The 27,441-nt window shown below is 37.3% G+C and overlaps 1 protein-coding gene across 44 annotated transcripts in view; it reads left to right on the forward strand.

The window, feature by feature from the left end:
- Positions 1-27,441, forward strand: part of RhoGAP19D (Rho GTPase activating protein at 19D) — a 569,022-nt gene that overhangs the window by 396,606 nt on the left and 144,975 nt on the right. For 28 of the 44 annotated variants that reach the window (XR_010854870.1, XR_010854873.1, XR_010854876.1 and 25 more), the window contains 2 exons: positions 17,196-17,771; positions 19,422-19,604. Coding sequence is in view for 33 of the 44 variants with exons in the window: in XM_067113630.1 (XP_066969731.1) it covers positions 17,196-17,771; positions 19,422-19,604 (759 nt within the window). In the remaining 11 variants the exon portion in view is untranslated. The remainder of the gene's footprint in view (positions 1-17,195; positions 17,772-19,421; positions 19,605-27,441) is intronic. The other 16 variants (XR_010854879.1, XR_010854874.1, XM_067113644.1 and 13 more) reach the window with 1 other exon arrangement.

Raw genomic sequence — 27,441 nt, forward strand, 5'->3', positions numbered from 1 at the left:
AGGATAAGTCTCGACGCTTGTATATATACACAAGTCATTTGTTAATGTCACTAGGCTTGAAAAGAATTGTAATGCTAACCGACAGCATCTATAGGAAGGGGAAATATACGGAATGTGGAGCGTCCACATCCGGGCAATTGAATTTATTTGGGGAAGTGGGAACGATATCATTTCGGTAGTCAGCAACACTTGATTTTACAAGCTAGTAATTATAATAGTATTTCTTTTTATACCATTTGTGTCTCTAAACGGTATTTATGATATTGGAATCTCTCATTTTCAGCCAACATTGTAAGAAATGGTTTCATTCGAGGCAGCTGGAAAGATAATTTATTTTTATTGAGGTTGGATTATGTCAGTATTTGACTATGTGAAATTTACTTTGCTAGCGGGAATTTAATGGAGAACCTTTGGTATCTTATCTGAAACACGTAATGGCATAACCATTTTCTTTCATACCCTTTTGATTCCCTTCGACTTTGGAAATAATTTTTTAATCCCCCACCATTTCCAAAATGTCAGATTATTTTTATATTTCGGAAATTTTGGTGTTGTTGGGCTTATGGTAATTTCTTCATTCTTGTAATATCTTATAAATGCAAAGCAGCCATTCCTGACGCTTACAAAAAGGATCGCTAACGGGATTGTTGTAAAGCACTCATTTTCCATCTTTCGTCGTCAAGCGGTTGCTTTTTGAGAATACGAGTTTACCCTCTGGAGTAAACTTAGATTATAAATTGTAACTTTTGCCTTGTCACGGAATTTAGTGGCGTGGATTCCTCAAGGAAACGCCGAAGAAGCGTTGAATACGGTTTGATTTCATTTTGTATTACTGTCCAAAGTTTATTTCCTTCGTTAACGGGGAAATTTGAGACGCTGGGTAGACTTTAATTTGAACCTCTTTTGATGTTACAATTACCATCTTTGTTGCATTTTATTATAATATACATTTACGTAAACTGTGTATTTAAAGAAGACCATAAAGAATACCAGGTGTCACATGCACTTGTGGTACTTCGGAAACTTTGTTGTTGTGGGGTTTGAGGTAGTTATTTCTTCATCATATATAACATCTCATAAATGCAAAGCAGCCATTCCTGACTAATAAAAAGGATCGCTATCGGGATTGTTTTATAGAGCACTCATTTTCCATCTTTTCTTCAAGTAGTTGCTTTTTAAGGGTAGTGTTAGCTTAAATTTGATTCAGAAGGTGCAAATATTATTTGTGCTTCGAATGTACATTTGTGTGTGCACTTGAGCGTCGTTCATTGCGTTTAGCATCGTGTACGTTAGAATGATTGAAAATAAAATATTTATGTCCCTGGCTTGTTAGAATCGACTTTTCATTTAATTAGCGTCATACATATTGCATGGAAACTTCAAGGTTAGCCGGCAAACATGTTTACCAAAATGTCATAGCGGGCAAGCACAGAGAACATTGTTTACTATTTTGAAACTTGTAAGGATCATCCAATCAGGAGATAGTCGGCTGATTAGGACATTGTTAACGAACAATGCAACTCGCCTTATCTTTACGACAATTGACTAGCTCTTAGGTTTGCCGTGGCTTAGGCTGTCGTTGATTTACATGGTATCTGCTGTGACTCCATTCTGATATATGGGTCCTCGGTGTAGTCCTTTTTAGGGGAACCAGTTGCCGGGAAATGCTTTTAAGTGCCGATAAGAGCTGGCGGATGGTGGCCGCTGGCGAGCTGCCCAGCCGCTCAGCCAGAGCATCATCCTCATCTTTGCAGACGTTTTTCCAGGACTGTATTCCCGACTGCTTGGCGGCGCCAGGCACAATTTGCAGGGTGTTGCTGGTTGGAGGAGGAAGAATTTCCGCTTATTTTTTCTTCCCAAGGTCACCTTCTCAGATGGTTCTGGTTTATCAATTTTTTTATCTCTCTCTCTCTCTCTCTCTCTCTCTCTCTCTCTACATCTGCACATGTACATACATTCTTATGTATGTACATTATTTGAAAATGTAAATTTAGTGTCTGTGATAATGAATATACTATTATAAATTTCGTCTTTTGATCGCTTCTTCTTCCTTTATTTTACTTTTCTACTCTGGGACCATTTCTGTTTTTTTTCGCATTAATAAAAACACAAGCAATGACAGAAAATAAAAAAAAATATGTAATCATAAGATTTAGCGAATGAGTTCAAATTGCCGTTTCTTAGAAACTGAACCAAAGTCAAAGGAGTATCAGTAACCTGTCTTTGGATAGCTGTCTTGCACTTTACCCTCTCTTTTTATTTATCGATAGTGCTCCTGAAGCATATTTGCCTTATATAGCATATGTATGTTATGCATAAAATTTTTATGGTTGCTTTATATTGGAATATTTGTAGGTAAGAAGCCTATGAATGTTGTAAGGCCAAAAAAAAAAAAAACTATTGAGATTTTGTAATTGCTATTTTTGATAATAATGTATTTTCAGCGTTGATGACCATAGTAGAAGTAACGCCAGTGTTTAGTGGTAATCTCTGTCCGTCTCTTGTTATGTCACCTTTACATTGTTTTATTCTCTTTTTATCCTCAAACCTTGCGGTTATTCGTTACGTCAGCTGTTGCGGAGAAAGCCGAGTCCCAGGTTAAATTGGTGTACCTCTTTCCTCTTTTAACAAGTTTTTTTTCATTGCTGCTGCTCTTTTCTTCGTCATTCTGTGTTGCATGATTTTATTTATTGTGATGCCGTTTATCTTCCTCTTGCTATGTTTCATGTTTTCTGTTCTCTTTCCCGGTGTTCATTTTCCCTCGACTTTGTGTTGCCTGGGGTTTAGCAGCTTCTTTTTTTCTGTTTTTTGTTTGTGTTTTAAACCTGTTTCTTAGCGATAGCATTTTCTGGCCACTTCTGTTATATTCTTGATCACTTTCTTTTGTTAACTTTACCCCTTTCCTTAATTTATTAAAAAGGAAAGTCGCCGCTTTCTTGCTCCTTATATGTTTATACGTCAAATGATCGTGGCGAAAAATGTTCGACTGGGCGTTGATCATATTGTTGGGAGGTGTGATCTTGAAGATGTTCTGGGAAATTACCAGAAAAATACTATTTTTGTGTTTTGTTGACCTGCTTTGCCCAACGCCTGAGTTTCTTGGTAAGGTAACAGAAGCGTATCTGGCTTTTGATTTTTCTTGGAGTGATAGTGGTGTTTTTGTGTTTACTAATTATTAAAATGCCTCTTGAGTCTTTGATGGCCCAGTTTTTTTATACGATAAAGACAATCGATATCTGTAGTTATTGTCATCGTGATACAATTGTGAAGAATCTGTTTTTGTATATTGGGCGTAGTTACAGTAAATATTTTCGTGCTTCAATCTGGTTCTTTGTTTATTTACATGTTTTATGCCTGAATACACATTTATATTTCATTGCTTCAATCTTGTTAATTGCAATGTTAAGTAACCAAGCTTAAAGTACACTAATGCCATCGACATAGTACGAATTGTTGGTTCTTGTTGATTAAGAGCTGAGGTACCCACTTTCAAAACAGCCCTCTTAAAAAGGGAACTTGAATTTCTGGCTATTAAAGCCATTCTTTGATTTTCGTTGTTTCTTGTCTTATAAAAACGTGTGATAAGTGCTTTGACCTTGATTACAGTGTAGATGACATATCATTCTGGTTAGTAGGAAATCACTTTGATGAGAACGAGGAACCCGACATTTTCCTTGAAAACAAAAAGAACATGATAATGCGATAGCTTCCTACCGATAAGATAATTTTACCAGTCAAGTTGCCTCTTTATGGGCATGCGTTGTATGACTTGATATCGGGCGTACTCTATGTTTATACATGAATGCTTTTATTTTTACTTTTATACTGGTTTATTTGTGGTTTGGGCATTCTAATTTCTTTAAGATCAATTCCATTCCTCTGTATTCTTTAGAATATGGTATATATAAATAAATGATTATATATACATACACATACATAAACACACATATATACTGTATACATACATATACATATCTGTATTATGTATGCGTGTTTGTGTGTGTACTGTGTGTATGCTTGTGCAGTTAACTCCATATATATGGTAGGAAAGTGTTCTATGGTTATTTGGTGTTGGGAAGGATTGACGGAAAGGGTTCTGGGTGGGAGGCTCAAGAGGTAGAAGTAGAAAAGGAGACCTGTCGGTCCACCCTTCGAAATCCCGCCTCGGAAGGGGATCAAATGGCTTCAGGACTGGTTTGGTTGGGTGCGTGTGTGTGTGTGTGTGTGTGGACGACTTGAAAACGGTGACGGAAATGATGATGATGATAATAGGATAAAATTTTCAGGGCCTTTTTGATACTTATGTTGTCTTCTCTCATTACATAGTGTTTGAAAAGTAATGCTGTAGCTTTCATTATAAAACGCTGTAAATACCTTTGGGTGAAACTTGTCAGCAGATAGTTACGATAGTCGCTATGACATGATGGTATTGCTGTATGGTTTATTCTAAGGCAATGAATGTGTACGTTTTTAGTATAATGTCGCTCTAGTCTAACGTTATCTGATGTAACTGACGATAAATCAGGGGGAGAGAGAGAGATAAGGGGGAGAGCTGTGTCAGCCATCTCATATTTCTTATCAGAAGATAGTAACTGGCTTTAACAGAATCATAACACGTGAAGAATGGCCATGTACATATATATATATATATATATATATATATATATATATATATATATATATATATATATATATACATACATACATACATGCAGACATTATATATATATATATATATATATATATATATATATATATATATATATATATATATATATATATATATATATGTAAGCCATAAAAATCTATTAACATCGGATTCACCTGACATTTGGAATAACTGGCATCCAAAGGGAATTATATTTAAGTCACCCTACTATGTTTATGTTACGAACTTAAGCACTTTGGTGGTTAAGGTGTCTATCGCCTCACTCCCAACCCCAAAAGGCATAGCTTCGAATCCTGGTCTGGGTAGGAGCACTTGTATATCATTTCCTTTAGGTATAGGTCATTTTCAAGGTAAGGTGATTTTAACATTACGGTAATTTTTTTTATTTGTGGTTTAATGTTTGAAAGTATAAAGTGTCATGTAAATCTGAACACATACCCATGTATATATACAATATATATGTATGTATGTATGTATGTATGTATGTATGTATGTATGTATGTATGTATGTATGTATATAATGTTTTTATGTATATTCAGTGAAGGTCCAAGCAGTCTGTCCACCACTCGGGCCTTAGTAGCTGCCACGCGTTCAGTGATAGTGAATGGTGGTTATCATAACATATCGTCGTAAATTTACGTTGAATATGAATAAAATTGTTTTTGCTTTGCTTAATAACGATGAAAAACAGTGTTTGTTTGTTTAAAGTTAAGGTTTTAATATTTACTCAAACCCAGTTTTTACAATTTAAGGAGGAACTCGATCACGTTTTAAATGTCACGGAACCTTGCATCCTTTCGTATGTGGGTCAGTCGCATCTTAAGTGGTTGAGACCTCTCCATTTTCTTTATCTTTCTTATTGTTCACCAAGCCTTACATAAGCTACCCAGTGACCTCTTCACTTAAAAGAAATGAATAGTAGATAATAATTTCTCCTTATCTATTTGGTAATCAAGTATTGGTATGCGTCAATTGCTGTTCGAGTGACCGGTTGGAAACATTGTATGTCAGTTTGTAATTATGAAGGAACTTGGCATAGTCATAATATAGTGAGGTCTGCAAACAGAATTCTTGTAAATTATACGGTGGAGATAAAGTACTGTCAAACATTTTTTTATATTTGTCAGTTACATTTAGCTCAACTCACCATAACACTTACAGCACGTACACAAATTTTAGACAAGCATTTGGTAATTGTGGAAGTAATATGATGATAAACATCAGTAAAAAGACATGTGAACATCTCGTGACAAAATCCTGGGAAATGGGTGATTATATAACTTGTACCCAGCGGGGCTCGTTGACATCTATGAATATGTTTCTTTTAATTGACTGGGTTTATGGGCTAAGTAGGAAGAGTTTCTTGAAGTAAGCAAATTTCTCATGTACATAATGAGCTGTTTCACTGGAAGTTTATTGTAGAAAAAGGAATGGCAAAAGTTAAAGAGAACCTGTCAAAGACTTAAAGCTTCACGTTACTGTACACTGTTCCGGCAGGTGCACAGACTGCAGTCGCTTACCTGTTATACTGCTCTGTACACTTTTCGGAAAATAATCTCATTTCACTCCGAGTGAGATCTGCTAAGTGATAATAACCCTCTTTCATATTTTGCTGCTTGCGTTGTGAATATTGTCGAGTGCATTTGAAGAAGACTTTCGTTCGTCCACGTAACACCTGTCGGGAAAAGGGTAGCGCGTCACCCCTCTTGCACATGAGGTGCGGCTAGCACGGGAAGACCCGCCAGGCCGTAGTGTGGCTGATGCCGGCTTCGGGAGCGGAGTCGCATCGTTTTGCCATCGGAGTCCTCTCGCGTCTTATCCGCGGTGTTTTTGATATCGTACACTCTCCGGATCAGACTTTTTAACGTGTACTGTAAAGAGTATTCTTTATGTGATAAAGAGTAGTGTTCTTGGGGCCCAATTGTGCATTGGAAAAGAGCGACAAGCGTCTTACGTTTGCGAGGTTCTCAGTTACACCTGTGGCAATGTTACCAGAGGATGTTGACTTGCAAAGTGTTGTGTGTGCGTGTGTGTGCGCGTGTGCGTGTGAGTGTGTCTCAATGTGTGTGTATCTTGATGTCGAATGCAGACTCAGCAGCAGCCACCTCGCGAAAAGGCCTTGAAAATTTCATTTTGTGTATTGTAACCGGCTTTGTAATTCTGAAATGGAGAAAGTTAAAGAGCTGGGTATTGGAACGCATTTTCAGTGAACTGTCATATCATCAGGTATAATGGTGTATGCCGGAGAAAAGGATATTATTTGCATTTTATGACATGAAGTGATTGAATTTTACCTTGAGTTGGTTGAACATAGTGTTGTTTTTATAGTGGGAGTTGCCATTCATGTTTTCCCCTACGTTTTCTGAAAACTGGAATGTGCTTGGCTTCGATTTTGAAATAAAAACATGATTGCTGAAATAAAGATAACAGGCGAGCCAAGAAGTGATGAAGTGTTTTGACTTTTTTTTCTAGTTTACTTGAGGTTGTAAATAAATGAAATACGAAACAGTAAAATAATTTACTTGTAATTCGCTTGTGAACAAAAAATATTACAAGTAATTTTTCGTAACATCTGCTTACATATATTGATATCTATACACCAGTGCATTTTAGAATACAGACGGTAGACTTTTCATATTTGTTATTTCAGTCCTTATCAGTCTGAACTTGCGACCTGTTATAGAAAGGGTCTTGCATCTTATCTACTATGATCATGTTCTCGGGGGTAATACCTTACACGGTCAAGAGAACGTGTTTAGAATTGAGGTGTCCTCCAGTATTTAAATGAACCGTTAAAAAAGTGACCACTTGTGTTACAGTGATGTCTGTTGTTAGGTTGTAATTCTTTTTCTCCTTTTTATCTTAAATAGTAATTAAGGGGCCTGTTTGAAAGTAACACTTTCATGGAATTTTCAACCCTTCTTAAGTCTTTTCACCGGTTCATTTAGGTCATTTTTTCGTAAATGACGACGTTTCTTGAATGCTAATTGACGATTATTACAGGTAAGGCGGCAGTCTTTTCTGCCGACATTGTCTGTTTTGGGTACATTTTGTTACTGCGGATAAGAAAATTATTAGAATGAATCATTACTTAACTGTGTCAATTTGAGAGAGAGAGAGAGAGAGAGAGAGAGAGAGAGAGAGAGAGAGAGAGACCGTGCTTCGTTCGTGGATCATTTTATGAATTGCGTTGAACTCCCTTGTATTTTCACTGTTAATTGCTCTTGTAAAACATCTTTTTGATGTACGACTACCTGCTCGGAGAAATCCCATTTGAGGTATTTTGTGGAAGATGTAGGGAACTTTTGAATTTATGATTAGATGCCACCATGTACGGTATATAATTGTAACACGGATGGGATGTAATGAAACACTGTTATGTATTTTAACGAGGTGATAGTTTCAATAACTTTTAAGATTTGCAATAGCCTTAAGATGTACGTTAATTTTTATTATATTTTTTTTCACTTGCTCTCTAGGCAGAAACATTTTGATAACAGGTCCACATTTCAAGTAATGAGAAAGCAGTATTTTTCCCGCTCAGTAAGAAGGCAGTATTTTCACCACTTAAGCGTTGGTGATAACGTCATGAAACGGAACTAGCTTCGCCCAAAAAAACTGTAATCGTTGCCACTGAGAGTATTAATGGAAGATTCAAGTAGAGTCAATTGCTCCCTTAGGATAGTATGAAAATCGTTTTGCTGTGACTGAATGCAGCAGACTTACTTTTCTATATACTGTCATCATCATCATCATCTTTTGTTTATTTAACTTTTTTATATACTGTCAGCATTATCTTTTGCTTATTTTACGTTTCTTTATACTGCCATCATCATCTTTTGTTATTTTTGAAGTTTCTCAAAACGTGGCCAATCTGGTTTGCCCCATATGTTTTTGTGCTTCATTTATAGTTTTCTTTAAGTAACTTGTTCCTCTATGTCATAACTGTGTTTTTTAAAGGCCATCTTACATATCTGAAGTTTTCCCATTTTTTCAGTTTTTTAGTATTTCTGTGTATTCATATCTTTGTTACCCCTAGTTTCCATTAATCTAAACATTTATTTACACAAATATCATCATTCTGTAAGCGAAGCTTTGCTACTTTGCGTTTTTCCAACGTGGATGTGTTTATTCCAGCATAAGTTTATTTTGTATATTCCTCTTAAATAAAAAATTTTTTCCGTGTAATACTGTAGTGTTAAATACAGTGTATTGGTTGTTGACTCTGCGTGCGTGGTATATTTTCTCGTCATTAATTAATAGGTAATAAAAGACACATTAGGTCGTTTTATCGACGTATTAAAGAGAGTTGGACATATAGAGATTTAGAGATTTAGACGTATTAAACAGAAAAATTTGAAAAGTTTTCTTATAAATGAAAGCTTGAAGTTGTATGTTTATGTAGATGGTAATTAGAGCTTGATTGGCTTAGGGTTTGGTTGAAGGGAAAAATGGTGGTTGAATGGCTTTTAAACTTTAAATGGGGTAAACATGCAGCATTTCAGTATTTGGCCTGGTTCGAGGTAAAGTCTTTTTTCATAATTTGTTACTTTTATTTTATTGCGTTGCTTTCCGGATTAGTTTTTCCATGATGTTTTTCTTCTCTAGTTTCTTTTCCTTACTGGGCTGCCTTCCCAATGGGGGACTTGGGCTTGTAGCATTCATGTCCTCCAACTCTTGTTGAAGTTTTGCTCTTTCAATAATAACAGAAAGCCAGCAGACGTCGGAAAAGGAGACTTCACCCTATAGATGCATGTGTCTCCGGTTTTGTCCAAATTGTTCCAAAAGGAAAGGATGATTATGGGTTATGCGGGCTAATGTTCGAGGCCTCTCTCTCTCTCTCTCTCTCTCTCTCTCTCTCTCTCTCTCTCTCAGGACAGCGGAAACCGTTACGAACTGTCTGCTCCTCCCAAGCCCCTCATCCTGTTTCGGCCTTTCTGCTCTATCCCTTACTAAGGCTTTTGAAGGGGGAAGGGGCAAGTCTGTATTTTCGTATGTTTCCCTTGTAATTAATTACCTGGAGGGAATGTCTTTATTTTCCCGTATCTCTTATTGTTATTTCCTTCAATTTTTAGATAAAGGAATAATTTGAGTAAATGAGTGAAGCATGCATTTTTGCGCATAATTCATACATTTATTATTTCCATGTTTTTCCCTGGTTTAACCATTTTTGATTTCAAGTGACTGTCAAACGTGGACGTGAAGTACCTTTGCAGGTTAATCATGATTTTTATTTATTTTTTATATTTTTTGTATTTAGTTCACATGCTTTTACAGTATTATGAGGTGTATACGTAACCTTAGACTTATAACGAAAACTGCGTAGTGGCTGACCGTGTCATCGTAACCTACGTGTGCGCGTGGGCATATTTCGTTGGAAGGGCCAGAATGGCGTATCTGTGTAGGTGGGCCTGCAACAGCAGGTATATAGATGACGTAATCCTTTGCAACGTCCCCTCCCCTCCCTATCTTTTCATCCCCCTGGAATGCTCATTCGACCTTATGCTCCTTACACGGAGGATTTTGTGTGAGCGTAACCTGCAATGGAACCTAAAGGTCGGTTAAACTAATGCTCTTGTGCTCAGGGAGATAAAAACGTATTAGACGCCATTTGTGGTGTTAAGTAAGGTCTTTTACATGGGATATTGTGGTGGGTACCTGTTGCTTTTGAATAAAGGGTATTTGAAGTTGTTTGTGGAAGTCTCTCTCTCTCTCTCTCTCTCTCTCTCTCTCTCTCTCTCTCTCTCTCTCTCTCTCTCTCTCTCATTTCATTGTTTTTGTGCGCACATTTATTACATAAATATGTACAACGGTATACGGTATGTACTTGTGAGTTAAGTACCTGTTTTATCCTTGGTAAGCATTGGAAGTGAAACGTGATAATTTGCTTGTCAAGGAAGTACTCGAGACAAGAGAAATGTGGAATTTCTTCCGATCGCATAAGCCAGATTAAGGTGCGAGTTTCCCAACGTTCTCGTTGAGTGAGAGAGCTTGCCTTGACGGCCTCCATTATTGTGCTGAATGGCATCTATTGTGCGGCGCGGTGCCGTGGCTAATGAATGGCGAGGTGTGCACCTTCTTAACACATTACAAAAGCCACTCTATGCTTAGTGGGTTGGGCGGGGTCATGGGGCGCCATGTGGGCCAAACATGAGTAGAGTCCCCCTCCCCTACGCCCCCCCCCCCTCGTACTCTCTTCGCACACAAATGCACACACACTCCTTTGCTTGTCTTCTGAAAAAGTAGGAGTGCCACCACCTGGTGCTACAAGTATGGAATCCTGATTATGCAAATAGCGCAAGAGGAGTTCCGGCCGGTTTGACGATGCGTTTGTAAACAAACATTCTCCAGGGATACAAACACCCTGGGCTCTAGTGGTTTTCGTTGTTTCATGTTGCGGAATGCTTAAATTTGGTTTTCCTTAGAGCGTTAAGCACAGTTTTTATGATGACTCTTTTTTGTGGTGTGTCGTTTAGATATTCATGACTGCATAAATTAGCTAGAATTAATAGTAATTTTTTCTTTGGTTGTATCAACAGTAACCCACCCTTTGTTCAAGATTTAGATGTGTGATATGATAAGATAAGCTCTGTGTCCGTTGGTATAGTAAAGGCCTCGATTTAGTGCTCTTCAGATTTTAAAAGGTTTCATAAGGGTTCATTAGGCCAACACAACATGAAATTTAGATGGCCAATATGGATTTTCATTTCCACGGAATGACCCAGTGTCCCATAAATTGTGCAAACTTATTAGATATCCTCAAGCCCAGGCTTTTTGTAGTTTTCGCTGTTCTCCATGGTCTAATCACTCTAATGGAACAACGATGGCGCCTTTTTCACTCTAGTTTTCGATTGTTATGTGATTGGTCGTTTCGATAACAACACTTATAAGTGACATTGATGCCTGGCTGCTGTCATTCATGTTTATCTTGACATCTGAGACCATTTGCTTATCGCAGGGAGATGGACAAACCATAGTTTAGTTGAATTTCTCCTCCACAGTCGATTACGTCCCATTCGTTATAGATTACAAGGAAGAGAAAGAAACAGGATATCTCTTATCCTAGATAATTTTTTTTTTTTTGCCTCTTTTCGAATTGACGGCTATTGCCGTAGTTGTGGAAATAAATTTCTTCGTTTAGACGTTTGTACAGCCTTTGTTTGTAAGTGATGTGATTTTAGTGTTTTGGTAGTAAGTTACCAACATATGACTGATAATCCTGAAGAAATGTCATTTAATATTAAAATTTAACCCTTTTCGCGACTTCATTTCCGTGTTAAGAATTGTTAATTGCTAAATCGATTTTTTGTATCAAATGTTTATAATAATTTTTAAACTAGGAAAACGATGTACTGCCACAGAACTTGGAAATTACCGCTGAACACAACTTCTCTTTTATGGCGACAGTCAATCGGATCGCCATAATATCGGAAGCTGGCATCTCCATCATTTTCTGCATGTATTTTTTTTTATGACGCAATCCATCTCTGGGCACGAGACAGGTGTCGGCATAAAGAACAAATTCATTGGAGGCTGGCACTTTTTCTCTCCGTCCAGTTAGGGTCTTCGAGGTATATATGGAGATCCGGCATTAGTGATCCATCAGAGTGAATAATTGTTCCCTTGACAGTTGTATTGATCGGATGAAGATATATTACAGACCTTGCAGGACATCACGATATGAGTGGATAGGGATGTATCCTCCTCCTTTTTATGGAATACGGCTATTGTATGCCACGTCCTTTCTCAGTTCCATGAGCAGGCTCAGACTAGGCTGGAAAAATGAGGAAGATGGGTAGGGCGTAAGCCGGTTTTGTGTGTGTTTGTGTGTGTGTGTGTGTGTGTGTGTGTTTTTCATCGTGATGGTGGACTATTCCACAAAAATTCTGACATAGAGGAATATTTTTTACTTAATGAAGCTTTAAAGTATTACCTATGAAGTCTTACATTGAAGTTAGTGTTTTGTCGTATAGCAGTTCTTTGGTGTAATTTATTGTCATTACTACTTTCGCTGCAAAAAGTAATAAATTATTATTATTATTATTATTATTATTATTATTATTATTATTATTATTATTATTATTATTATTATTATTATTATACAGATACAAGAATATATTGGTAAATTTAGCTAATTCTAATATAGAATATAATTTTGACCGGGAAGGCAAAATTATTTAGATATATATGATGGGTATTCTTTTTCATGCTGCTTTGTCTATATTACCCGACTGGCGTTTGTCAAATATTAAATAAATATAAAAAAATTTAGGTAGTCTTACTTTTAGGAAGTTACAGTGGTATTTCCAAGATTAGTCAATTCTTTGATTTGCCCTGGGGAGGGAAATTTTCCATAGTAATTTTTTGTAAGTTTTTTATTTTTTCAAGTTCGATTTCAACCCTTGAATAACAAAGCGTTGCTTCGTTGTCCCTCTTAAGATTAATAGGAACTGGTTTCTCACACAGTGGTAAGCACCGTTAAAAGGGCAAGTAGGTAATGACCTTGTCTTTGAAAATAAAATAAGACTGGCGTTATGCCTGATATTTCCTGGTGACGTGGGCTTGTAAAACACATAGGCTATATATATATATATATATATATATATATATATATATATATATATATATATATATTATATATACAGTATATATATATATATATATATATATTGTAATTGATGTTTGATAATATACAGGAATTCCATGGCCATTACAATTGCTGAATTTTTAAATTATTGTTCGTTTTTTCTCGAAAATACTACTGTAGATAATTTCATTTTGTTGAAAAACACAACACCTGCTACACTATTGAGTATTAACCATTTTATTAATTAATCCCATGGAAAATAGTCATAGACGTACAGTGAAAAGATGAGTAATGTTATATTATTTTCGTGTGTTTTCCTCAGCACAAACTACTTTTAATGATTTCCTAGTTTGATAGGATACCCCAAGTAACATTTCCCTACGTCCAGTCTCTATTGCTCAAATCTTTCTTCTTCTTCTTCTTCTTCTTCTTCTTCTTCTTCTCTTCTTCTTCTTCTTCTTCTTCTTCTTCTTCTTCTTCTTCTTCTTCTTCTTCTTCACCAGTGTTTATATATTTTCGACTTTTAATAGCTTCTGATATCACGCACTTACAGCCATCCAGAGAAATCTGTTGCTTTATCTAGTTCCTGTTCTTTTTATATTTACTGTATCCATTTAGATGTGAAGCCCATTATAGAATGGATCAAATATAATTTTTATGTTTTCTTTTCTGTTTAAATAAAAAGTTTTTGTTTGTTTGTTGAGAATGTGTTTCTACAGATGTGTTCAATTGTTTCCTTGACTGTTTGAGTAACGTAATGTTTTACCTTACACCACCTTATCGTCGCAGAAGATGAAGTGAATCTGTTCATCTTTGATATTTTTCATTTGGTTGAAGTGCATTTACGGGTTACGTTTCCCTCACCCACCAGACTATAAAATCCTCGTAAACACTTTTTTACTCTCCTGACCTCTTATACCTTTTTTCTGATTCAATAAGAAGATAGCCATTTGTTGTGACTGTTTGAAGGTGTGCTGATGTTCTTTATAACTCAATTCTTTTCACTTGTGGCGAAGATTGGGCACTAAGGTCTATTTAGCTATTGATTTGACGTTACAGACTGCGTTACAACTACTACGGTTATGGGAGCGTGGTAATACATAATTAAAAAATGTAGCCAGACAGTATCGTTTGTATGTTGTTTTTTATATATGTAATTCAAAGAAGCTTATATGACCTTACCATGTTTCCCTTTCGCTCACATGAATGTATGTCTCGTAATGTTTACATAACCTAGTTGTCTTCTCTGACCAGTTACTGCTTTCTTCCTTTTTTTTATATTTTCATCGCCTTCTCTTTGCTCATGAGTCGAATACGGCATGACTGCCGCCATTTGGGGAAGCACATCAAAAGGTCCCGTCCTCACTGTATGTTTAGCGTGTTGGTTCAATTTCCAGGTCTTGTTTGTTCAGTTTCCTTACTGGGGAAGAAAGAAAGAAAAAGGATTTTTTTAAGGTAAAGATTTCTTGTGAGTTTGTGAGGATAGCTCCGTTATTGTGGATTTTCTTTGTGGGACATGTTTCTATAGGGGTGGGACTTGGTAGGTCTTCTTATAGTAGTTTTTAGGTCATGTTGTAGTGGAGTATTGGCACTCTCTCGGCTTATAGTCGAGAAACCCGCGTTTGGATGCCATTACCAGGGATTCAAGGATGGCATGGGTGCTCTGCTCTGCTGATGGAAGCTGTGAATTATTACATGGTTGCCAGTTGGCTGTTGTGGGTGGCAGCTGGATATCTTGACGAAGCAGTAGCCATCTAGCCATCTATGTCAGTTATTTCACTCTCTCTCTCTCTCTCTCTCTCTCTCTCTCTCTCTCTCTCTCTCTCTCTCTCTATATATATATATATATATATATATATATATATATATATATATATATATATATATATATATATATAGAGAGAGAAGAAAGAGAGAGAGAGAGAGAGAGAAGAGAGAGAGAAAGAACTTGACATAAATATTAGTGCTTCGTCAAGATATCTACAATACCATCGCATTATTTACGAGTAAAAGGGGGGGCTCTCGACGAGGTAATTAACTCCACCCGGGTGACTCTATTCTTAAGATATTCACTGCAATGTTATCTTCTCATATTTTTTAGTTGACATCGCCAGTTTATCAAGTTCCTCGAAACTGGCTGGGAGTGTTATCGTAGTTTTTATTTATACTTTTGGTGGGAAACTAGTATTGGGTGTGTAATCTCTTTGTTCAGTAATAATGAGGATATGCTCTCTCTCTCTCTCTCTCTCTCTCTCTCTCTCTCGTTATTCCTGTGGTAATTGACTGGGGAAAATGTTAGAACATGTGTAAGTTCTTGTTATTTTATGCGCATTCATTTTTGTTTGAATATGCTACCTGTTTCCGCAAATTTTGTACTTGCATAGTGACTCAGTGTATGCATCAAGTCCGCTTTATGTCGACGACGTCACCTCAAACAAAATAGACAGCTACTGCAGTGCATGTGTTCTGATGTGTTATGAGTATGTTTACGAAAAAAAAATCGGATTATTATTCGATAAGGACTTGATAAAACCTCCAACGTCTCCCCGGCGTTTCCGGCCCAAGAGAAATACGACATTGATTTCAATGAGAGTGCTCTAGTGCAAGTGTTGTGGCATTCCCACTCTCAGGAAACAAAAAAGTTCATAAACACAATTTTTTGTATTAATAAATAATTTGGGTGTCTCGACAGCAGTGGTCGTCAGAACTGGAAAGTAAATTCTTATTATAGAGAGGTGTGACACTCGTGGTGTAGGTTCACAGTTTACTAATCGAATACTGTATGTATTTATTCAGGTTATGAACTTAGCATTATGGTATGGTTATAATCAAGAGTGAAGAGACCAAGCAGTGGAAATTACCTCAACGGGAATGTAACGTCGAAAGTGATTACCTATTATTCTCTTTGCATCAGTGAAAAAGACCGAAGTCTACAACGAAATTAACTAAATCGAATGGACATGGCTATGGAATGGACACCCTACTTATAAATTAGTACTTGATTTTGTGCTTGTGGAAGACTGATTCGTGTTGAAATGTAATGTGGCCACTTTTGTACCTGTCTTTTGTCCCTCGTGTTTTGCGAATGAAAGATAATCTGTGTATTAATATAATATCGGGGGAGTGAAGCAAAAACCGCAAAGTGAAAGGGAAAGAAATGGAAGAGAAAATCGGAGAAAGCAGAGAAAAGGTGGAGCTAGGCTTTTGAGTGATAGCCGATTGTCATGAGCTCGGCCACCTCCCCAAGCGTCATCATGTTATCTCTGTTGAATATCTCCCTGGGTAGGTGTTCGGGTCCATTGTCATCTTTGCTCCTCTTGTGTGTGTAATGAGGCAGGGGAAGTTAGGTTTTCATATTTATATCAAAATTTGGCAGCACCTGAAAATGAATGTGTTTTGATTTTTGGGAGATGTTTGTTGTGTACTTTTTCACCAAAAAGTAATCGTTGCAATATTTGAATGATCATTATATATTGTAGATTCATTAACGGACAGTGTGATTATTATTGTAGTGGTTTTTTTTGTGTTTTTCAAGTGAGTTTATCCTACTGATTTCAATAGGCTTTATGGGTTTTTGTGCTGATTATATTGTTTAAAACAAATGGAATGCTCTAGTTACCGTAGATAGTTTTTTGTTTGTAATGAAGCGTGATATAGATTTAGAATACATAATTGTGAGTTTGTTTAGAGTTTGATTGTTTATGATGCCGTTTTTTTGAGTTCTCTAATTTATAAAATTCCAACTTATTATTAAGGTTATAAATTCCCATATTATGTAGGTATAGGCCCAAAGGGCATAAACGTTAACTCTTGCATTTAGTTGCATACTTACTGATATAGAAGCAGGCGGTTTCGCAAAGAATTAATAAGAGATAAAGGTCAAACAATGTAACGCTAGTGCTTGTTTTATTTTTGTTTTTTATTTTGTTTTTCATTAGACGGAGACTTACCCAAGAAACCCAGTGAGGGTAAAACAGCCTCGTCCACTTCTTCCACTCCTTCTTCGGGAGTTGGTGGGAGTAGTAACGAGGCCATTCGTACCGTCTCCAACACCACCACCAACACTACCGCCACCAATCCTTTATATCCCCAACCACCTGTGATGATGCATTCTGCTGCTACTGCTGCCAATACTATTACTACTACTACCGCTGCTGCTCTTACTCCCCCTCCTGTTAGTCTCATCACCTCCATGGGCCACCATCTCCCTCCTCGCCCAAAACGTCCGACATTTTTGCCCATCAAGAATCATGCCCGTCCTGCACACTCCTTCCCCTTCAATGAAAAGCAGCAGTCTCCCAGCACGCCTTCTGCTGCTGCTGCTGCTGCTCCTGCTGGTGGTGGTGGTGTGAGGGGAGGACCGGAGGGCGTGAGGTCGCATGAGCCCTTCTTCCTCCTTAACCCTAGCTCGAGCACCACATCAGCCAATCAGAATGCACCCTCCTCCTCCCCCTGCTCCTCATCCTCGCCGTTGCTCGCCAGCCTGACCAATAGCATGTACCAGTTATCTGCAGGTGCGAGGTTGACCGTCTTGTGTTACCGTTTCTTTTGAATTGTTCCATCCTCTCTGCCCTGTTTTGCTTTTAGCCTACCTACTTGCAGTTAAGCACTGTTCCATCTCACCTGGACGGTTTTTGGTTGGTTGACACCTTCATGGCGCTTTTGGTAAAGGAGAAGCGTTTGTGCATGCTGACGCTTTCCCAGTTTGCAAGAAACATACGTAATGTTATGTTTGTATATATATATATTTATTTGTACTTTTTGCTTTGGGTAGGGTTGTTTTTTTTTTTCAAAGCTTGCAACTCTTAAATAAGCATTCCTGCTATGTCACTACAGGAAGAGATTTTGTGGAATTTTAATGGAGTGTAGTGTTTAAAGTATTTTTTGACCCTGGTTAATTTTGGTGAAGGTAATTAAGTAAAGGTTGATTAACTTGCTCATTCATAGAAGGCATTCTTTTACAAAGTTGTTAAGAGAAACTTATCTTAATAAGTTAGTTTTTTCTATTTGGACCAAATCCTAGGAGTTATAGGAAATAAAGGAGCAAGGAATATGAAGATTTATTTCACTGGCCGAAATGCCGCTTTGTTTGTGACGTTTTTGAGATTCACGAGTCGTATAAATTCTACTTTTAAAAACATGATACGACTTGGTTCCGAATTCCTCATCATTCAGTATCCACCGAAGATCTCCAAGCTTCTACAAATCCAATGCAGTAAAGTAAATATAATGCATAAACATAAAACTCTGTAGGCTCTCCTTATCTTCAGATTTTAACTCCAGTTATAACTATGCACAGTGTGGAGGAATAAACGCAGCACACATTATTTCTCCGCTTCTCCGAAGTTATTGATTCATTTCTTATTGAAAAGAATGCCTTCCACACGTGATGCAAGTTATGTCGACCTGTGGATACGGTTCACTTGTGTGGCAAAACAGGGGTTGTAATTCTCTCTCTACTAAGTGTTGCATGTCAAGCTCATAATTCATCGTTTCCGCTTTCATTGAAGTAACATTTTCATGCGTTTAGTTCATTTGCTTAATTGCAGTGTTTCTTTTATCGCTGTATATTTTTTTAACGTTTTTTATTGCTGTAATTTTTTTAGTTTTTAGGTGTATCCTATTTGCTTCATTTGTTTTTATTTATTACACATTCTTATTAGGAATAAATGTTTCATTGGTATAACAAGGTAGATTCGGTAGTCTGAAAGCTGAAATACTTGGTAGGCCCTAATTAAATAGGAAATGAATTTAATGTATATCCTCTCTTACAGAAACAGTTAACATTGTATAGAATTACTATAATGCCATACATGTTTTAACCCAAAGATCTAATATTCAGATGTTATCTTTTCCAGAAAAAATATTAATGTTATTAACAAATTGAATATTAACCATTAACCTACAATTTTCCTAAGTTGTCCTGATAATCTCTTTAATGTTAATATTACAGGTTCGATTACTGTGTCTTGTAGACGTATTTTCTTTTTAAAGTTTGTGTCCATTTATATCCTTGTTGAGACAGGTCTTTTGTAGACATGATGATCCTCCTTATATAAATCAAACCCAGTGCTTTATTCACTTTGACTTTTTACTTTTTGCCCCTTTTTTCCTCTCGCCTGAAGTCTTTCGTTTTAATCCTATCGTAACGTCTCTCGTAACAGTGGCTACGCCATCTGCTGCCGCTGCTGGTACACCCACTGGCGGAGAGGTCATGGGCGTGGTGACCTCAGCTGCCACACCCACCGTGTCCACCACCAGTGCCCCCACCACCACAACTTCAACCTCAACTACGACGCCCACCAATGCCACTGCCATGGTGTCAAGAAGAGGAAAAACGGCATACGGTAAGTGCATGCATACCTTGCTTGCCCTGGTTTGATTTGTCTTCACTTGTGGGTCTGTTTGATTTCGAACTTTTACAATTCGTTGTGTATCATTCCTCCCTTTTAAGAATTACAATTCATTGTGTATCATTCCTCTTTTTTTTTCTTCTTAAATAGGCGTGTTGTTTTCTTCTTCTTTATTGATTACCATTCCATTATCTGAGTTTCCTCTGATATCTTTCTTAGCACGCTTCGAATTATTATTCAAGATCCCAGTAACTTCCCCAGGATAAGTCGGCAAATAACGGCTTAATATTATCTTCTACGTATTTTAGTAACTCGCAGTAATAGGCCAGGAATGTGAAGGGAATTTTTGCTTGATGACAATTTTCATATGTGGAAATGGTAGTTGATTATGAAGTAATCTTTGCCATAAGAAAAGTAGGTGTTGTAACTCTCTCTCTCTCTCTCTCTCTCTCTCTCTCTCTCTCTCTCTCTCTCTCTCTCTCTCTCTCTCTCTCAAAGGGGAATGTCTCATCTGTAACGGTGCATTTGACAAGTGAAATTTGATGCCTAATACTGACACTACAACCTTGGCGTATCTTATCTCTTGACTAGTAGATTTGGTTTGATTATTTGATTATGGCTGTAAAATTATAAGGAAGGTGATTATCGCATTTGATCGTAGTTTTGAGGTTATTCCGGTGTTTATTGGCACATTTAATCAGAATTTATTCCGGTGGATATGACTTCATTTGGTCATGAATTTGATCTCTTATTCCGGTGGAAATGAGCTAAGCGACCAAATTAGTGAGGAAAAATGTCAAGCGTGTTGACTTTGGTCATTTATTCAACAAGATCGTAGTGGGCCAATCGCTAAGTTTAAATGAGATGAGTTTGCGTATGCGAACAAATTTGTACATGGTTTTTCTTTATTCCCTCCCCCTCCCAGAAAAAACAAGTGCTAGAGTATCTGATATTGGGAGAAATGGGGCTATGTATTGAATATACAGTATTTTGGAATATACACTCAAAGCCACATAAGAATTAATACTGATTTCTGTAATTGAAGCGTTTTGGCAGGAGATCTCGACGTTCTTCATTTTAGTTTCAAGTATGTCACTAAATGTCTCTGAGGCATTTAACTGCGTTCTTTTGTATATTTTCCCCTCTTTGGTATGATAACAGTCTCTTATTAGAAATTATTTTTACGGTTAAGTTCATTCGCGTCACTGTCATTAAAATAACTCCCTCTGGAGATAATGACTTTGTGCATGCGTTGGTCTAGATAGCTGTATAGGTGTTCCTGCGGAGGCTGCTAGATAATGACGGGCTAAGATGCAATGGATCACGCTGCCGTAGATCAGTTTCTCAAGACGAGTGACGGAGCTCGCTAGCGAAGACAACTTAAGGAATAAACGGGAGTGCGAGGGAAGGGAATTACTCGAAAAATTCTGCCCATGGCTGTGTATCATGATGATAGCTTTGTGGGGTACGTTGTTTTCCCGGGTTGGACATGTGTAAATCAGATCTGTTCAAGATATCGTATTGGGACGTATTTTGAGTTCTTGCATATGTTTCTTTATTAATTACATTTTCTCTTTTTAGTTGGCAGTACGTGAATGTAACTGTTATTGAGCCGAGAAGACTTATGGTACATAAAGTATCAGTATATTCAGGAAGCGGAGCTTACCGTGTAATAACGACCTATCTTTTAATGCCTCAGAGGCGACCCGGATCTTGTTTTATAGTAAGCGAAGTGTAGGATTTAATTACTCATTTTATTTATTTGCTTATTTTTTTAATGCAAAAGTGCAGTACAACAGTATCCCCATATCCCTCCTGCACTGGAACTCAAATATTCCTGAGATATAGAAGATTAATGTTCCTTTTCTTACCTGCGATCGAGATGGAGGAAAAGGCTTCCAAAGGCAAGTAATCGTGTATTTTATTGACCTACGTCGTATTGTGGTCGATTTGGGCACAGTAGCGTTTCTTTCCTCACTTCGAAGTGTGCCTTTTTATCTTTTGGGGGCATTTTCTTCTGTATATATATATATATATATATATATATATATATATATATATATATATATATATATATATATATATATATATATTATATATATATATATATATATATATATATATATATATATATATATATATATATATATATATATATGTGTGTGTGTGTGTGTGTGTGTGTGTATTCATATGTATGTATGTATGTATACATATATATAAATATACTGCATTATTTATGTATATATATTTATATTGTATATATATTATATAATACATTTTACAGAAAGCCCTACCTAACGCGTTATTAAACGTAGTAAGTTGGGATCAGACTACATTAACAGCGACTCCTCAAGCAGGTGCGTATAGAATCACTTGTTTTGTGGATAAACTCAGTGGGCTTTATCACTATCACTGCTCTCTCTCTCTCTCTCTCTCTCTCTCTCTCTCTCTCTCTCTCTCTCTCTCTCTCTCTCTCTCTCTCTCTCTTCTTGGAAGTTTTATCTTCTTGACTTTTGTTCTGTGAAATGAATAGGCTTTTCTTTGAAAATCTCTTGTACCTTAAGCATTTAATAGACTCCCTGTCTCTCTCTCTCCTTGTTGCGATACGACATATGTAATATTGTATTTTGGTTGAGTGAAAATAAATTTTGTTTTGTTTTGCGTCTTTACTGAGTGTCAGTTTTTCCTCTTTTAGCACCTGTAAATTTTGATTTTTTTCGTATTTTATTTTCAAAATCCTCTGCATATTTCCTGTGACGCAGCAGTAAGTCTTAAGTCGAATGAGAAGGTCTCTGATCCCTGAGTCTTCAGCAGGCTCATCAGAGATGATGCTCAAATGCTCAACATTTTATGCGCCGAATTCATGAAGGCCTCCTTTGTAAATGGCTCCGTGAATAACTCGCATACTCTGTCTTTCTTTATCTTCCTCTCCTTTGTCTGTTGTATGTGGCTGCTCACGTTATTCATGTATATTATGTTTTCCTTTATCATGGCTGTAGTGGCAACTGACGAGTACCTTATCTTAAGAACTTTGCTATCTGAATTTTTCTCATCTGAATTTTTCTCATGAGAGCATTGATTATGAGTTCCATGATTAGATAGAGTACAGTGTGAAAAGTAATTTTATAGAGTAATACGGGGACGATGACTGTGTTGTAAGATTAAGACTATTTCATTGTCCTTATGAGAAGTGTGATGTTATATCCACCGACAGTAGTATCATTGTAGGAAAGGTTCACACATCTCATGTAGTTACATTAGCCTTTCTCTGGGGATTTAGTCAGCAATATCCAGTAATATGTAATATTTGCTACTAGTTTAGTTGTTGATCGTCTCTCTCTCTCTCTCTCTCTCTCTCTCTCTCTCTCTCTCTCTCTCTCTCTCTCTCTCTCTCTAACACACACACACACACACACAGCTAATGAAGAGTAAAATCCGGATGAACGATTGTGGCATATAGCAAAAAACTCCGTTCCCTTAATCGTCCCGAGATGGAACAGGTTGTGTCAGGAAGATGAAGTTGTTGGGATTTGAAGGAAAAGGGGGAATCGACGCGCAACTGTGTAGGTCACGTTGCTCTTGGGTAGACTTGGAGTTAGGATGACAGTGATGAAACTTGGAGAGGTTTTTCATTTTTTCTGACTCTGAAGGCAGGGGAAAGGAAGTCTCCCCAGGTTATAATAATAAGATAATACCAGGTGAGGGTAAAGAAAATATAATCTGTTAGCTTTTGATTTGCTCTGCTGAAATAAATAGTTTTCTTTTACATCAGTCTTTTTACGGTATTTCAAAGGATGTAACCAAAACCTGAGTCATTCCAGGAAACCTTTACGTACATTTACTGCGCACTTTATTTTAGATGAAAGGGAATGGTCTTATCTTGAATAAATCTAGGCCATACTCTTTATCGTACGGCTGCCGTAGGTCTATTTCGCCTCTGTTATCTTTGGTTTTCTCCATTTATGTTTCAGTCTTATAGCAAGGAAATCTTCAGGTAATTAATTTTGCGCAGACGGACATGCAGAGGTCGAGTGAAGAATGAAAAGGCCACTGCGCAGTTTTGGAAGTGCTTTGAACTTCATGTCCGCACTTGCCTTCAACCTCGGCAACGTTGGATTAGTTATTCTTTTTCAAATTGTTATGCATCTTTTATATAATTTCAACCAGTTGCTTCTTTGTTAAATTTATTTTCGTTTTTACTTATCTGACCCGTGAATAAATTTGTCTTTTATAAAAAATCTTGAAATCTAATAGTTTAGCTTTCTTTCCGACCAGAACCATATGGGATCGATCGATAAATTCGTCGTGCATCTCGTTCCAGTGATTTTAGTTATGTTATTTTTAAGTCAGTACTATTCTACTGAAGTTGAGGAAGTGATATTCTCGACCGATGTTTACAGTATGATGTTGAAATAGTATTTTGCACATTTTTGAAGGTTAGAGCAGAATACCAGGTGCCTAGTCTTGTTTCTTCCGTCGATTTATTTTGTGGAGTAGGTTTGGCTTCCTGTATTTGTATTTTGGATGTTGAGTTGCTAATTATCTTCATTATTACAATATCGGCATTTTCTAGTGCATAATCTTACTTTTTTCGGTTGATTTATTTTGTGGAATAGATTTGGTTTTCTGCATTCTTATTTTAGGTGTTGTGTTGCTAATAATCGTCATTATTATAAGGATTTTTCTAATTCACTGACTTTTCCTATATCAGTCGTCTTGGTTTTAAGTTTTATTTTGCCGTTTATATGTTCAAAGCCTTCGGAGCGTTTAATGTTCAGATTAATTGCTTGTTTTCCATCAGATTTTAAAGGCTTATCTCTTTAGCATTATAATTTCAGATTATGTAGCCATTGATGACTTATAATGACGCTGGAATACTCGCCATTATTATATTTTTATAAGAATTCCGTCCGTTATATTCTTGGAAATACGTTGTGTTTTCCTTCTGTGTGAAGGCTAGTCCTTAATGACGAATTCTGTCAGCTGCAAAGCTTAAGTGATTCCTGCGAAGGTTCTCTGTCAACTTCATAGTTTACCCACCGCCAACAGCAAACGCTTCCGAGAGTAAACGGAGATGCGTTATTTGTTCCTGACTCCATCAGCCACCTTGTCAATAGCGGATCAGTTGAACGTGTCTGTGGACATGCGGCAGGAGGGAGGGCTGGAGGAGATGGAAGGCGGGTCGAAACTGCCTTACGAAATTATGTTTTGGGTTGTTATCTCGGCGACGACGGTTGGTCAGGACGGCAGGGAGCCCTAAGTCTCAAGGTTATTGTAAGGAAGGACAACAGAGACATGGGTATGATTTATGGACCTGAGCTCTCCCATGGATGCTGCCTTTAATGATCGTTTGGGAGGCTGATCCTCGTTCTTCTCCTTCCTCCACCATCTCCTCCCTCTTCTCCTTCCTCCACCATCTCCTCCTCCTCCTCCTTCCTCCACCATCTCCTCCTCCTCCTCCTCCTCCTCCTCCTCCTCCTCTCCTCCTCCTGATCATCGCCGTGCGACGTTGGCTGGTCGAGGTTCTGAAGAAATAAATAAACAGAAAAATGTGCTAATCTTTATTATTATTGGGGTAAGAAATATGCCCTTTCACCCTAAAGCATCATGATTATTCAATTAACGAGATATAACCGAAAGTATTATCTTCTTTGCTATATATGTGGATGAGCTGTACTTTGATATCTGAAGGAAGACTGGGAGAACATTTAAAACCATCCAAATGCTCATAGGCGGATCTTGCCTAACTTTTACGTAATGAAATCTTGTGTGTAGTCCTCGATATTTACTGCGTAGTTGCGTTAATCGTAATGATTTTAATTCAGACTCAGTATTCGGTCAAGTTGTAATGACCACTCATCCAGCAACGCCATATTAATTTTAGTGTCTGAATTAATGATTAATAGTATTTAAATGCTATATTGCTATATTACATGCCAGCTCAGCATGGCATTTTCTTGTTAATCTTTTCAATCGTAATTAACGAATGCAAATGTATTTATATACTGATAAGCTTTTTTCTTTCCATTTCTCTTCATATCGATGTTAAGTCTCATGTTTTGTAATATGAGATGTTATATAAATTAGTTTGGATTGATTTACTCAGTTATTTATTTTAGTGTATTTTTTATTGGACGCATGTTTGCAAAGGGCCTTCAAGCTTGTCAGCGGTCTGTAAATGATATTGGTAATTAGGCAACTTTTTTGTAAGCCAGATGCCGAGGAAAATTAAATTTTTCTTTCTCTTCTCTCTCTCTCTCTCTCTCTCTCTCTCTCTCTCTCTCTCTGACAAAATGCACCGCGATGTGATTAGCGCCATTTATCATCACGTAATGGGTGTTCCTCAAGGTCATCGCGCTTAAAACAGTGTGAATAGTAACACCCATGTAAAATCGATCAGGTTCATCTCGTTAATTATTCTTTTTCTACGCTGTTTTTTGTTGCTGTTTTTTCCTTCCTTGCGGCAACACAAGGAAGTAATGATGGGACGTACAAAATCTTATTCTAGTCTTTTGTCTTCAAATAAAACGACGAATAGCAGATGACGGATTCGTCTATTTACTGAAGCAAATGCTTAGCTCCGTGGAGGAAAGGGGAACAATTCCAAGGACAGGCGATTCTTGGAAAATAATGTGCTTAGTTCGTTCAGATTACGTTGGCTCTTTGCCAGCGCAAGCCATTGCCAATAGGGGGCGGGTTAAATGTGATTAGGTGTTGATGGGGGAGGATAAAACTTCCTGTGGACGTTTTAGGCAGAACAGAGGAAAATGTGCAGGACGGCATAATGTCAACTTAACACGTTCAGCTCTTCGTCTGTCAGTGAATTACATCTGACATGTATAAAAGTGTAAAGTGATGGCGGAGGAAAATGAGCACGCAGTCTGGCGGCCCTGGAGAGAGCCGCGTTTTAAGTCGCTTTTGCAGATAAGGCTAAGACGGCCTTTTTACTGAGTGATCGGTGTCAGTAAGAATGAGATTTAGAGATTGTTTGTTCGTAAGTGTGGGATTCTGATTCATTGCCGTCAGTTAAGACGGCAATGGAAAATTCCCAGACGGGGGCCTCGGCTTCATTATGTATTTACACAATCGTAAACATCATTATTCAAGACGAGTGAGGAAGACCGTTTTTAGGCCCACATTTAGATTAATAGCCAGATACTTATTTCAAACGCTTAAAAGTCGATTATTTTTCCACTGATACGAAATAAAAACAAATAAAGCTTGCAGTTTCGCTAATTTTTTTTACTGTGATCAAAAATTTTGAGAATGAAAGAACAATTATCACTTATTCAGTACTGCAGCAAATTATCCCCTACTGTAAAAGATAAAATAAAAATGACAATGTGAATATTAGAGTCATTTTTTGAAGTCTTATTAGGCATGACGTGCGTTGGAACGCCCAAAAAGTTAATGAATTATTGGCCGTTTGGAGGCGCCAGGCTCTTACGTATCTTCATACGATTTAAATTCACGCTCTCCTGCTTCAGTCTTTGTACCCTTTTTCGGACTTTGGACTCTGATACCATTGTTCTCTCTCACTATCTCTGTCTCTTCCTCCCTAAATTTTATCTCTCTCTCTCTCTCTCTCTCTCTCTCTCTCTCTCTCTCTCTCTCTCTCTCTCTCTCTCTCTCTCCTTGAACGTATTCTTGTGCTACATGTATGTCTTCCTGTTTGGGATTTTAAGTGTAGTTTTATTAAGGAAAAAAGGTATGTAAAAAAATACGTTTGAAACCTTTTAGCGAATGTTGTAGCTCTCGTGAGAGCGTGGGCTTGATATGATGAACTGGGAAATGTTTTGATTTTGATCTCGTGCCATATTTATGGTTTAGA

This window comes from Macrobrachium rosenbergii, chromosome 12 (assembly GCF_040412425.1).
Source record: "Macrobrachium rosenbergii isolate ZJJX-2024 chromosome 12, ASM4041242v1, whole genome shotgun sequence".
Lineage (NCBI taxonomy): Eukaryota > Metazoa > Arthropoda > Malacostraca > Decapoda > Palaemonidae > Macrobrachium > Macrobrachium rosenbergii.